The sequence below is a fragment of the Cyclopterus lumpus genome, chromosome 13, assembly GCF_009769545.1.
Source record: "Cyclopterus lumpus isolate fCycLum1 chromosome 13, fCycLum1.pri, whole genome shotgun sequence".
Lineage (NCBI taxonomy): Eukaryota > Metazoa > Chordata > Actinopteri > Perciformes > Cyclopteridae > Cyclopterus > Cyclopterus lumpus.
The window spans coordinates 12,853,985-12,869,328 of record NC_046978.1 but is presented as its reverse complement, the minus strand read 5'-3'; the positions used below and the strand labels follow the sequence as shown (position 1 = coordinate 12,869,328).

The window sequence follows — 15,344 nt, the reverse complement described above, 5'->3', positions numbered from 1 at the left end:
AGAGGAGAAACGACAGAACTGGGAGCCTTCATCTCGGAAAGCTTGGAGACCAGGGAAGAGGCTGACGTCAAACACGCCCCCTAACTAGCTAACTAGCTAGCTAACTAGCTAACTAACTAACTAACTGTATGGTTGGTGCATTGGCTGTTTAAGATGCAAGAAATATATCGAGGCAAATACTCGTAACAAGCAACAGCTGCAGGCTCCATTATTCTGTGACTCTTTTAACACACAGATTGCAGAGGACATATGTACTCTCTCTCTCTCTCTCTCTCTCTTCTGAGGCAGATGGGGGGGACACCCTCCCCCACTAGCATGACTGGGGTCAAAGAACCTATTGTCGCACTGAGCGCCTCGCCTCCACCTATTGTCTTGGAAACCCTCGGAGCTCATACAAACCTCTGCACATTCAACTGCTCCTCCTCCTACTCCTCCGTCTCCTCCTCCTGCTGCTGTCCTCTCCTTTCTCCTTTTTTTATTCCACTCTCCCTTTCGCCCAGTTGCTTTCCTAATGCCCCCCCCCCTCCTCCCCCTTCTCCTCCCCCTCCCTTCTATGTGCTGACTGCTCTTCAATCTGTCACACATGCAGGAAAAAACAACAAAAAGCATAAACTGCCTTATCAGCAGCGCTTTAGTTTGTTTACTGAACCTCTTACTTTTAATGTCTTTTTTTTGTTTGTTTGATTCCTATTTTCAGTGCGCATTGAACCTATAGGCCTTATTGATATTGCAGTCATTCAGTCAGATGATTAGATTAGAGCTCATGCATCATTAATGACCTTTGAGGGAAAACCGGGTTGTTACTAGACTTAATAACAACGGTGAAAGAAGTAAGAATAGATTCAAGAAAAGGTGGAAAACACCACAAGCCACGGGTAAATTGAAGAAAGTGAAAATGCACAGCGTAAGAAAATACATTTTTTAGAGTCGCATTGACATATTTTCAGCAAATTCTGTGCAAAAACACAGTCCTCATCAGAATCATGTTTACATGTAGAAAAACCCTGATTAGAGGCCAGTCAGTGCACGTGCAATTTCCCCTTTGTTTCAAACATATGGGTCATTGTGTCTGGTGACCTTTGACCTGCACAGTGTGGAAAAATACAACACTAATCTGATGCATTTATATGCAAGCAAATCAAAAAGATTGAACTGAAATCAGATTATCTTTACTCTGATTATTGTCAAACTCTAACTAGGACCTAATTAAGATGTAATATCAGTGATAAAAGTAAGTCTAAAATCATGGGAAGAGATTAGCTGTCAGGAGGCCTTCTCGCTGGAAATGAAGAAGAAGAAGAAGAAGAAGAAGAAGAAGAAGAAGAAGACCTGGTACATTTGCAGGATCTGAAATAGTTTTGATGTTTAATAACAATGTTCAGATCTGGCAATACTTGGAATTCTGTTTGGAGGCTAACAAAGAATGATGCGCTCTTAAAAGACCATATATCGCAATTTTAGTTTAGAAAACGCTCTGATTTTGTTTCAAATATTCGGTTCAAAGCTGATGTGGTCACACGTGTTAGCGAGCCAACAATCTTCTTTCCATTATTTAGTTGGAGGCGCCATGTCCAATAAAAAAAACTAAATACATGTCCTTTGCTTCTCGCCGGGCAACTTATTTTCCCTTATGAGACACAAAAAAGCTGTTGAGTTGATCAAAGCAGTGTGACAAAAAAATGAACAAAAACAGCGTGAGATGGAAACACCATCTTACCTGGAAATAAAATTCAAGTTGTCTCATGTCCAGAATCATCTCAGGAAGACACACATGCACTCAGACCTGCAGTGGGGATAAATAGTGTGTGTGGTGTGTGTGTGTGTGTGTGTGTGCACGTGTTCGTGCACTGTGGGAGTGATGAGTGGCAGCGAAAGTGTTTGAGAGGTTTTATGACAGTCGAATTTCACTGACAGACTGCATTATACCACTTCCCAAGGACACACACACACAGACACACACACACACATACTCACACTCTCACACATTCTCCATCTTACTCACGCACACAAACATACACACACGCAGACACACACACGCACGCAGACACGCACACACACACACACACACAGACACACACACACAGCTACACCCCCCACACACCCCACACACAGCCTCGGTGCAGCATTGATCTGCGGTCAGGCCGGCCATATTCCTACTGTTCTATTTACGGTTGGCCTCGCTGGGACCCTCAACACTCCCTTATTAAAAGTCTAAACATGAAGGCAGCAAATGGAGAGAGAGTTAGTGCACTGAGCTGAAGGAAAAACACGATCGATCACCAACTTCTTTCCCTCCTAATGGCCGTTGCCGCTTTTTCAAACCCTGCAGCGCTACCGAAGACAAAGCTGCAAGCTTGCATTGCCGATGATCTGAGCACGAAACTAGACTTCAGACTCCGGAGCTACAAGATTCAAGCTAATTGCCACACAGCGTTTCGTAGCGATACCTACAGAAAGTTTTGTGTCGAACTAAAAAAGGTTTGTAATCCCCGTCATCACGAGCCAGTGATGGTATAAAGACCACAAACAAACTACACAGGGTGGGAGGCCTGGAGGACCGGTCCAAAGTCTTCCACCAAGGAGACCCAATGTGAAACAGGAGGTCAGTATCCAAACCTAACTTAGTAGTTTACGACCTTTTTTTCTAAACCTAACCAATTCTTTTTACGATCTTCTCCCAAACCTAAAGTTTTAAGTATTTCATCATCTTTTCCTGAATCTAACCAAGCCCTTTTGTTGCCGAAATAATTTCTTTATTCATTCGTCACGTAATTTCAAGACCACAGATGCAGGTATTTAAACCCCGATCTTTTCCTAAAAGTATTTCGCGATCTTTTCCGAAACTTAGCAAAGTAGTTTTATTGCCTAAACCTAACCAATTATTTTTACAATCTTTTCCTAAATCTAATCAAGCACTTGTCTTGCCTAAATCATTTCCTGTGACGACGCAAGTTTATTTTGAAAAGATTCTATGCATGTAAGTAGACTTTTGTAGAAAAACGCAAAGAATAATGAATGTATCTTTGTCGTGAGATGCCTTCAACTCTGTGGTTCATTACTGAAACTGCAGTTTGCGGGGGACTGTATTATTTAATGTAAATTGGTTGAAAAAAAATAGAAACAGATCACAGTGTAATACTAAAAATGTCCTACTTGTTTATTCTGTAGCTGCTTGTGGTAATAACCCTACTGAGAGGCTCCTTCTGCATGAGTTCACGGAGGAGGACTTCAGTAACCCTGTCGGGGTTGAGGGTTCAGCTCCCTCTGGAGCCTCCAGAGAACACAGAAACACACTCAGAGAGGCACTTTAGCAGGAAGCAACGAATTTGACCTTTTCAACTACAGAGCTATTTGAGATAAAAGGTTGAAGGTTGTCGTTCACTATTTCTAAAAACGTAGCACATCATCCAATATGGGATATTAAAAGTGAGCGCTCCAAAGTCTTGGTGACCTGCAGCAAACAAAGACATCTCGGATTTGATTGCCGAAGCTTTTTCACCAACCAGAAACAATTCTATTTGTGCATTAAATGAGCGAGTTACGTCGTTCTCATATTTCAGTGTTTCACATGAATCTGCGCTGCTCCGAGGATGTTTTTCATGTCATTCATTCAGCTTCCTGTTTTAAGCTGAAACCCGGGCCTTGTCTCTCGTTTCAGAGAGCTTCACTTCCTGCACTTGCTTCTATCCCGTCTGTGGGATTGCCATTTTCTGTTGGCACCAGCAAGATCATTTCTTTAATCAAATAAGATATCATCATCACAGAACTAAATTAGAAACAGACGATGTAGCCGGTGCATTGCACCAGAAAACATCAGCGCCCACCTTCTTACTTCCCTCTTAAAATGCTTTTTAATTTTTTTAATAAAAAGCTGCATTCAAATGACTCTCATTGTGGATCAAAAGTTCACCTCTCAAAAAAAGCCTCAAAATGACTTTCAATTCTGGCGGCCTGAGAGGGTGATTGATGGAAGAGAGCTGCAGTCCGTCTCTCCCGTCCACCAGCATGGCCCTCACTGGTGCTGAGGTATTACTCCGTTTCTTCCGCTCATTTCTTCTAGCTTTAAGATTCACATTAAGTGACTTCAGTATGATTGAAATGTGCCAGATTTAGCCAAATTGGTAGTTTTCATCTGTGGCCTCCAAACAGGTTGATTACACAAGTTAAAAACAGAGAAAACTATTCTTCTGCTGAAGACATCCTGGAGATTCTCCATTTACTGTAAAGGAGATATATGACATTTTTTACATACATGTCATTTAGCTGACGCTTTTATCCAAAGCAACTTACAATCATGTTACATTAACACACTGTAGAACAGCTACAGGGAACAACTCAGGGTTAAGTGTCTTGCTCAAGGACACATCGACTAGGGCGGGGATTGAACCACAAACCTCCTGATTGAAAGACGGGCATGCTAACCACTGACCCACAGTCACCCCACGTTCACTTGTTCGGTTCATATTCTTCTGTCTGAAAGACGCCATAGCAAAAAAAACAGTCTGCTCTGATTGGCTCGCAAGAAAAATGTATGGTTGGGGGGTGGGGGGGTTACTTTGTAATGCACTTGCATAATTGGCTTGATGAATCACATGTTTCTGATCTAAGTAGCAAACTGAATGTTTTGTTGAGTTTTTCTTGATATGTCTCCTTTTAACACTATGAATCAGATACATCTGTTTGTTTCTGACTCAAGCATAGTTTACAAAGTCATGACACAGACACAGTGAGGGGGTTTACATTGTCAGCCCTGACGCTGGCACACAGACCAAATGCAGACGCCTCAACTGGTGTCAATTTGCAGCAATAATTTGCCGAATTCAGAACTGGAAGCAGAAATCTAATTTAGTGGAAATTATCTCGTCACAGCTGATGAACGGCAGACCTTTGTAATGAATACGTCGCTTAATGAAGAGAGGAAATGGCTAACAAACAGGAAATTCATTATAGTTGCATTCGTATGTGTGCACTCGCGTTTGTGTGTGATATGTAATATTTCAGTTTTCCATCTCTCAGTCTAAGAGCTTAGAGCTGCATAAGAGGCTTAGAGCGCTGACATCGGCGTAAAGGCTTGGGGAAGCACTGTGTGTGTTTGTGTGTGTGTGATTATGTGTGTGTGTTTGTGTGTGTTTGTGTATGTGTGTGTGTGTGTATGTCAGGTGTGTGTTAATATGTTAGGTCATGCAGCCTTTTGCGACAGATGTGTGCTAGTTGTGTGTGTGTGTGTGTGTGTGTTTGTGTGCGTGTGTGTTCAGATGGGATTTTAAATGCTGAAAAATGCAATCATCGTGTGGGATTAAAGACAAAGCTCTAAACGGTGTCACGGCGTGACAGAGGACAGGCAGAGGAGACACAGAGGAAGAAGGAAAGTGCAAAAGAGGTTGTATTGAGGGAGTGAGTGATCTGGTTGAGTTTGAGACAAGCAACAAAAGTTGGTGGACAATTAGAATATGAGTTTGATATTCGAGTGTCCACATACTTTTGGCTTCTACCGCGTGACTCACTGCACAGCCTCACTGAGTATCTATTCTTCTCACATGTGACTCAGTGTTTTCTCAGCTGCTAACGAGGAACTGAATCGCCTCTTCTCTGCAGTCGTGTGAACGCGAGTCAGATCGGAGCATGCGGTCCTCGTCCTTCAGGAAGTGTGATTGAAGTCCCGGTGAAATGAAACACATTCGTCCAGGTTTATTAATCCTGTGCCCTTGTGTTAGTTTGCTAAATAGATGTCAAAACAAAACTGTATGTCTAATTTCTGTCTTTTCTTTTTCTTTAACAATCAGACTCAGGTTGGATGGGGACCATGGACGTTATAAATGCGCCGGTGAAGTCACCGCTACAGGAATGTGTACCACGCAAATAGACACTGATATTAATGTCCACACAGAGGAAAGGATACGCTCGTCTGAAGTGTTTCCACAAGGTGTCTCTTTGTTTTAGATCTCTTTGTTGCATTTCTGTATTTGGTGTATTTAAGTTTATGAAGATGTCACAAACACTGATACTTTCACTGGATGTTTTGGGAACGTGTCATCCCTGTGATGGTCAGAGGATTTGTTCCAGTTTATTTGACCTTTATTTTCCTCAATTATGTAACATTAAAAATAAATAGTGCTGAATCAAAATCACAATTCCAACCAAGTAATTGGGCTCTTTTGGTGAAGAGGACCTGCATGGTGCCTCCTGAGTTCTCACACAGACAGATGTCAGACTATATTAAAGCACAGAGCAGCTCAGAGGCCTCGATTGAAGAATCCTCAAAAGATGTTTGACAACTGCTGAAAAAATAAATAATTATAAAAGCATTCCCGTTCCAGTGTAACCTTGCTGCAGTGCTGCGGAGTAGGCCTCCATCTCTGCTCTCCAACATCAGTCACACCTTCAAAAGACTCTTTCATTTCTACCTCAGCGCCTGCCTGCCGTAGAGCTGTGAAACGGCACCGCGACAGGAGAAGGAAACGTCCGCGCCATCGATACTAATTCATTTCCAGCTTTAAGTTTTTCTTCATGGCTTTGCCACCGTGTCCGACCGGAGGGTCAATATCTCGACGGCGAGGAGTAAAAGCCGGTCGATTCTAATTATAAAACAGGTGTCGTGAATGAATATTTGATGTGCAACGGCAGCGGCGGCTGTGTTTGTTCTCTCCACAAACTGATGAACCAACAGACACGGCCGTCACATGAGTTTAATCTTTACCGGCTGCTTGCCGACCAAATGCGAAGAACATTGTTGTTTATATATAATATTATATATTCGAAGTAGCAGTGAGTGTTTTATTTTATTAAACACTTTATAAGCACCTGCAGACTGTCGAAGACAAATGTTGTATCTTTAAATTGTATTAACTGTATTCTTCTATATTGCCTTAGTGTAATTCTGCCAGTTATGTCTGCAACAGTAATCCCTGTGAAGATATTTTACATGAATGAACAAACCTCTGTGAGGGAAACCTTTTGGGTCAGAGTGAAGAGATCCCAGGTCATCCCCGAAGAGGTCACACCACATCACCTTTCGCTCTGTACAATCCACCACCACAGACTCGTGAGTTGGGTTCTCAGACCCAATGACTACACATCTTGGGTGCTGATATAGTTTCTAGGACCCATGCCTGAGAAGCTTAGCCCCACCCACACCTTTTGTTTCACGGTTATTTCTTATAACTCTGCATATACAATATATATATACGTATATAGAATTTTACAGCTTTTTTTTGTATCCACGAGTAAAACTCATCTAAACCAGCCATGGAATGGGACCCGAAGTAGATATTTCTTCAACAAGACAAACATAATGTTCAGGAGAAATGCAGGAAAATGGGAGGAAGGACACACTTTCAAACTGGTGGGATGTTTTAGGATACACTGAGCACCTATCTCCTCTTCCCTCTCTCCTTATGGATGAATTTACATCTCTCCATTGCACCTTATTAACCTGCTTCCTCCCTGGAGTCGTTGTGACTTCACGTCTCAGAGGGTCCATTGGACCTGGAGGTGTCTGATGCCTGGTGAGCCGGTCTCCCGCGTTGGCCCTGCTGATCGCCCCGCCCCCTCCTCTCTACCTCCTTCTGTTTCATGGATTGGAGGTCCATTCATACATTGTCATATTCATGTAATGTGTTTATGTAACTTTGTAAATGCTGTTCATTCTGTACACATGACATCTATTGCTTCTGTCCATCCGGGGAGAAGGATCCTCCTCTGTTGCTCTCCTGAAGGTTTCTTCCCTTTTTTCCCTGTCAAAGGTTATTTTTGGGGAGTTTTTCCTGATCCGATGTGAGGTCCTGGGACAGGGATGTCGTATGTGTACAGATTGTAAAGCCCTCTGAGGCAAATTTGTAATTTGTGATATTGGGCTATACAAAATAAACTGAATTGAATAGAATTGAATAATTCAGTGTGCGGCAGGAGAATGCCAGATGAGGCGTGGACATACACAGGGATGCACAGTAGCACGCACGCAGCCCGGCGCACCATTCTCCTGGCACAGATAATCAATGCTGTTACAGTTAATTAGCGGATGAGTCACCCGAGACTCCGAAACCTGCTAAAGGAAGAGGAAAAATCCTGAAATCCAGCTCTGTAATTAACGCACCAGTCTGTTATTCATCCTTATTGTCTGAGTGTTGAATGATTCCTTTTGTTTTTGGAAATGAGAATATCTTTCGCTGCGGCATTATCCTCTCTCTCTCTCACACACACACACACACACACACACACACACACACACACACACACACACACACACACACATTTGTGATGTCCTTATTCCAAAATGGAAAGTTTAGTTTTTTTTTGTTTCTTTGTTTTTTGTTTCAGTCTCTTGCCATGTTAGCACAGAAAGTAAGAGGAAGGAAGAGAGAGAAAGAGACAGAGAGGAGCTATTTGGAAGCGGCACTGCCTTGTACTGTATGGGTATGTAATCAATCTGTTGTGCCATAATAGTGAATGGTGGGTCGCACAGCGCTGCGTGTGTCTGTGTCTGTGTATGTGTGTGTGTGTGTGTGTGTGTGAGGATGAATGGTGGCCTGTCTGGCTCCCCCAGTACCGCTGCTCCTTGCTACTGTAATTGGTCGTCGGCTTAAGTGCTGCTGCTGCACTATTCTCCAGATAGATGGGATGGCGGTAGAGACAGGGGGAAGGTGGGGGTAGAGAGGAAGCAGAGGGAAGGAGAGTATTGGGGGGGGGACGGTCTAATGCGACGGAGAGGACGGCAGAAATGACTGATGGGCAAGATGGATGATCGAAGGACGCGTGAATTAAAAGGGACACGCGAGAGGGCAGAGGAGACAAGAGGACAGGAGGGATGGAGGGAGGACAGTGAGATATTGTGAGGAATGCTGGCTAAGATTGAAGTACAGGGTGAGCTCCACACATTTCCTTCATGTTTTTTCCATCTGGAGTTAATACATATATACATATAAATATGAATAAATCAAATTAAAAACAATACATGTATTAATCTGGAGCTGTCCTTGTGCTTTCTGGTAATTAATAGGATGGAAGTGCTGGTTTTAACCTCACAGCTGTTTACATCCTGTCACCTTGGTTTTCATTGTGTCCACTGCTCATTGTTTTTTTTCCTTTTTTGCTAGAAGTGACCTCCCTTTCGGAGTTTAGTGTTAAAGAATATGTGCGTGAGAGACAATGGTGCTTTATTTTAATTTAAAATGATGATCTCACTTCTTTGGCAAAAAAGGTCAAGGTCACCTTAACTAGATTATTCATGTGACCCCTTTAAAGTCTGCCGACAAGCAAACCTTACACCAGATTACATCAACTAAACCTCACAAAAGCTTTTATTGTGAAAGGGGAAAAAAGTGTACACATTTTGTGCCAAACGAAACACTCGCGACAACAAAATCAATGCGCTTTTTACTCAAGTTATATACGTGAAGATGAAATTCCCCAAAACTTCAATGACCTCTGCCAGGTTTTCCATGACAGCTGGGATAGCGGTGTGTCTGTGTATGCATGTGTGTGTGTGTGTGTGGGGGGTGGACTAATGTCTTCCGAGGAGCGAGAGGAGAGGAATGAGACGCTTTGGCCAAGACACAGCAGTAACTCTCTACTCTCGTTAGACTGGCCCTGTTATTCCGAACACACACACACACACTCACTCACTCACTCACTCACTCACTCACTCACTCTCACACACACACACACACACACACAGACCCTTGTAGCAGGTGGGCCTTTTGATTTGTCACCCAGGAAGAACCGTGTCTCATTTGCATACAGATGCCCCCTTCAGCCCCTGCACACACGCACACACGCACACACGCACACACGCACACGCACGCACACACACACACACACACACACACGCACACACACACACACACACACACACAGCTTCTTCAGTTCTCTAAACCAAGGCCCATACAACCGTCTCTTTCTTTTTTCTTTCTTTCTTTCACCTTCCTCCCCCTCCCCCTCTGTCCCTTCAACATCTTTTTTGTAGATTTACATGCACTTCCTCAGCGAACTTTCAATGGATTAATGTGCTCATCCAAATGCACTTAAAAAAAAAACTTCTGTCCCTTTAACGGCTGTGTGTGTGTGTGTGTGTGTGTGTGTGTGTGTGTGTGTGTGTGTGTGTTGGAGGCTCTTGCACCTTGCATCTGTTCTTGCTGGCAGAGCTTCCAGGAGTCTTGTGTGCCGGTGTCAACTTGTTTTGTTTTGCTGACCTCAGCACTGAACTGATGCACATATTCAAACACGCCAAGACAACAAGGATAAAAGCTAAATTCCAAAAGCAAACACGTTACATCACGGCGGAGGTTAAAGTAGGGGGGGGCTGAACAAAGGGGACGGGGAAGACGTGAAATGAAGCTTTACGGGAAAAATATTCACAGCTGCTTTTCTTCATTCATTTGATTCAAAGTCAATCTCCATCTGTACTTTTTTTTTTTGTTGAAGCAAAAAAAGAGAAGACAAAGCCTAACTAACATTTGGTGATACTTTTGGGCCGGTGTCATAAAAATGGAACATAGCTGATTTCTGATTGCCTGCCTCATTAAAAGATGTATTCAGCACCTCTGCTTTCACACAGAAAGCAACACAACTGCAACAGCTGAAGTCCCTGCAGCAGAGCCGGAGAAACCCCATTATGTGTCCGGCTCGAGGCACGGCGATTACATCAGAGACTCCGCAGTCACTACGGCAGCACTGGGAGGTCTAGAAAATAAAAATATTACTTCAGAGGGGGTATACATCGTAGTAATAGATTTGGGTTGTATAAATACGATCCACCGCACTGAATCACTCCGCCACCTGCCGCTGAGAACACACAGCTGAACTAGACGCGCATGAAGGCAGTAAAAAACCTCCACCGCCATTGTTTTCCCACGTGGTTTGAGGTTGTGTAAAGTGGCGACAGGAGTCAAAGCACAGAGAGACACATGGGTGTAAGTTGGATTTCTTTGCATTTTTTTGGTGACACAATTTGTCCATATATATATTTATTTATTCAAGGGAAATAAATAGTTTTCTTTAAAACATTAACGAATGTATTTTGCTCTCACGTGTTTGCTTTCTCAACATGAATTTCGTCTCCTCCACAGCTCAGACATCAGGCAAACAACCCAAACCTCCGGACTCCCAGCAGGACTGTATGAGCAGGATGTCACACGGACACACACACACACCCACACACACACACACACACCCCTCACTGCTCCAGTCACATGTCAAACCAGGACAGAATTAAGAGTTTAGACAAATACAATTTCACCTCTGATCCTGTAATCCTGATCTGTTGGACCGTGTGTACGTATGTATGTGTGTGTGTGTGTGCGTGTGTGTGTGTGTGTGGGGGGGGAGGTGCAACGTGAGCCCAGTCAAGGCCCCTCTGTCCCTGAGGCCTCACAACCTCTGTCAACGCAAACTTAGGGTCACACACACACACACACACACACACACACCCTTAAATATGGCCCTCGGGCCAACAAGGGCCTGCTGATTATTTTTAAATAGCAATTTCTTTCTTTTTTTTAATGAACAACAATATGGCTCGAACCTATTTCTTATAACTTGCACTGTATGTACACTGCACATCATAGTTAAAACACAAGATGTCAACTAGATTTAGTGTCCTTACTTCTGTCTTACCATTTCTGCCTGTTCTGTTTTTTTACATCTTAATATTAGACTTACGGATTTATGGCTTATGTTTACAAATACATCGTAATCTTTAAGTGGAAGCTTAGACCATGAACAGAAAATTACATTTGACAATTCTGCCTGTTTAAACTTTACTTATTCACAGATTTACACATTAACATCATCATATTTGAAGTGGACATGCCACTGTATTAGAGTTTACATTTTGTTTTATAATTTCAATTTAATTGAAGAGCAGAAGACTCTTATGTTGTTATGATAGCAAAGTATTTGTTATAGCACATGTGGTTTTCTGGTGTAGAAACACAGATTTTCTTGCAGTGTAAATGTTTGAAAGAACTACACATTTTGCTGTTGTTTGGCCCACAATCCCCAACAACTTTTGCCTCCCTGCCTAGGCCCCTTACCCTTACCTTACCCAGCACAACTAAATGCCTAAACCCAACCTTTACCATAACCCTGGCCTGAACCTAATTTTAACCCAAACCTTAAAACCAAGTCTGATCCCTAAAACAAGTCTTTGTAGAAGTGAGGCCACAATGTCCTCCCTTTTCCAAAGGTCCTCTCAAGGATAGATGTACAAGTACACATTCACACACAGGGACAACGTAGCCTTTATGAATCCATAAATCTATCCCGCGGTGTTGAAATGAGGCTCTCACAAGCAGGACGTCAACAGCCCTCATGTTGAGGAAACTCACTGAGAAGAAACTCCTGTTAATGTTGTGGGTGTGTCTGTGTGGTGTTTGTTTGTGTGTGTGTGTGTGTGTGTGTGTGTGTTTGTATATCAGTACATGTGTGTTTTAACATCATCAAAAACTGATCCATCCATTTCTTTATTTTCCTGTTTATCGCTGTTCATTGTCTATTTTCACTGTTTCTCATTCATCTACCAACGGCATCATATATCAACATCCATCCATCTTTCACAGTTCAAATATACAGTATATATATATGTATATATATATATATATATATACACACTACCGTTCAGAAGTTTGGGGTCACCCAGACAATTTTGTGTTTTCCATGATAACTCACACTTTTATTTATCAAATGAGTTGCAAAATGAATAGAACATATAGTCAAGACATTGACAAGGTTAGCAATAATGATTTTTATTTGAAATATTAATTTTGTTCTTCAATCTTTGCTTTCATCGAAGAATGCTCCATTTGCAGCAGTATCGCTTCTCTCACTAGCATAACTGTTTTCAGCTGTGCTAACATAATTGCACAATGGTTTTCAAGGGTTTTCTAACCATCCATTAGTCTTCTAAGAACACAATGTACCATTAGAACACTGGAGTGATAGTTGCTGGAAATGGGCCTCTATACACCTATGTAGATATTTCAATAAAGACCAGACGTTTCCACCTAGAAGTCATTTACCACATTAACACTGTATAGAGTGTATTTCTGATTAATTTAATGTTATCTTCATTGAAGAAAACAGTGCTTTTCTTTGAAAAAATAAGGACATTTCTAAGTGAACTCAAACTTTTGAACGGTAGTGTATATATATATATATATATATATATATATATATATATATATATATATATATATATATATATATATTGTACTGCTGATGAAGCAAAACTCCACCTTGTAACACTTCAACACTGTTGAAAAAAAGGCATTGGTGTTGCGTCTTGTATTTCATGTGCCGGTATTTGGATATTTGATGGCACATTTTTTTATTTTGGCCAAATGTATACACAATGTCCAGTATGTTAAGTAAGAATAGGCAAATCAAAAATAGTATTGCATTAAAATGATTTATTTTATTGTGCTGTTATTGTGTGTTTTGTGCTTGTCTGTTTTGGTCATATGAAATATGTTGGATGTGTTAATTCAATTCAATTCAATTCAGTTTATTTTGTAGAGCCCAATATCACAAATTACAAATGTTCACAATCTGTAGAATGAAGTGAGTGAGTGAATTAACAGTGTAAAAGTATCTCAGGATGAAGTTTCCCTTTATTTTCACAGGCCCCTCATCCATCCATCATTCCATCCATCAAATCATCCATCCATCAATCATCCATCAAATCATCCATCCATCCATCAAATCATCCATCCATCAAATCATCCATCCATCAATCCATCCATCAAATCATCCATCCATCCATTCATCCATCCATCCAGCAGCAGCAGTAGTTTCTGTGTCTTACCCGGGTAGAAGTCTTTGGATTTGGACAGTTTGATGGTGGCTCCGGTCTCTTTCTGCAGCTGGACGATGGTCTGACCTCCCTTGCCGATGATGGAGCCGGCCGCATAGCTGGGAATCAAAACCTTCAGGAAGTACTCGCCTTCCTCTGCAGCAGAAAACAGGAAACAGGAAGTCAGAGAGAGAGCCACTGCAGTTCATGTTGTTTTTAACTTCCAATAAAGCTGAAGAAGAAACGTGATGCTAAACGCTACAGTGTGCATTATTAGTCTGTTTGGACCGTTGCCCTCATGCCCGCCGTTTAATTCCATAGTCTTGTTGAGTTTGTGACAATTTTTGTCAATTTTACACAAACAGATGCCGCAGCAGAATTGTTTTCCTCCCTCTCAGCCGGCCATCCGAAACTCCCCCAAGCTGCATAAATCCGTCCAATCACATCGGACGATGACTGATATCCTTGACAACTAATTATTCCCACAATCTGATGATTCCTGTTATCGCTCCCCTCCCCCATTTTCTCTCTCTCTCTCCTCTCGTCCATTTGTGCAAGCCTCTTTCCAGAATGGTCAAATCTAATTTGGGCTTCTCGAGGCCCCCGAGGATTCTGGTCCTCATCAACAGCCTCGGCGTGAGGAAGGGGGATATGGGGGGGGGGGGCTGATTAAAAAAACCGCTGCCCGTTGCTTTTCTTATCAAAGCTAATCAGATTCGACCGGTGTTTGCGGATGCGACCCCTCGCCAAAGCATCAAACCAAATTTCCTGCCAAGACACACACACGCAGACACACATGCATTTATTAACACGTGCAGATAATCCCACACAAACAAAACACGAAGCAGGCGAGCACAGAGTCAGATGTTTGTATCCATTTATTCACTTTCACAGCTAATCCATCTGATTTATTAAAAAATAATTAAGAAGGAGCGAACATCGAGGCGGTTCTGGACGACGACATCCTGCTCACAAAGTTACATTCCCGTAAAATCAAGCTGCACTTTGGATTTTAGGTCCCGGTAAATGTATTTTTCTTGCGATCGCAGTTTGAACACGGGATTCATGTTAAAACTTGGTAAAACATCGTGGTTTGGCTTCATATGAGTTAGTTTGAATCTGTGAGTTTCAGTCCCTTTATGTTGTGGTCCATCTAGCTAAAGTCTTTCAGATTAAAACATGCTTGTGAATGTGTTGTGTGCGGTTCTATTTCTCTCCCACCCCTGTCTATGAAAACATGATCTTTTTTCAAGTTAAATCCAGTCAAGTAAAGTTTTTATTTATTTTTAGATGTTCTCAAATCTGCCGTCAAATCAAACCAAAACGAAGTCACCTTTGACTCTTGGTTTCCTGTGTTGGTTTGACTGTCCTCCTCCTCCTCACTCGAACTCCATTGACTATGACTGGAAACGTATTTGTGAAAACAAACGTGGGGGGGAAATGCGTTTTCCTGGAAACTTTATTGGCGATGCAATTTTCCTTGCAACGTCATTTCTAAGGAGACCAGGTTGCCCTGCGTTATCTGCACTGCAGATACCGATCTGTTGTGTTGTGCATG

General features: G+C 42.2%; 1 protein-coding gene across 2 annotated transcripts in view; it reads right to left on the bottom strand.

Annotated features, from left to right (window-relative positions):
- LOC117741888 (RNA-binding protein Nova-1-like) overlaps positions 1-15,344 on the bottom strand; it is a 71,156-nt gene that overhangs the window by 41,097 nt on the left and 14,715 nt on the right. For both annotated transcript variants that reach the window (XM_034549141.1, XM_034549142.1), the window contains one exon: positions 13,799-13,942. In XM_034549141.1, the coding sequence (XP_034405032.1) occupies positions 13,799-13,942 (144 nt within the window). The remainder of the gene's footprint in view (positions 1-13,798; positions 13,943-15,344) is intronic.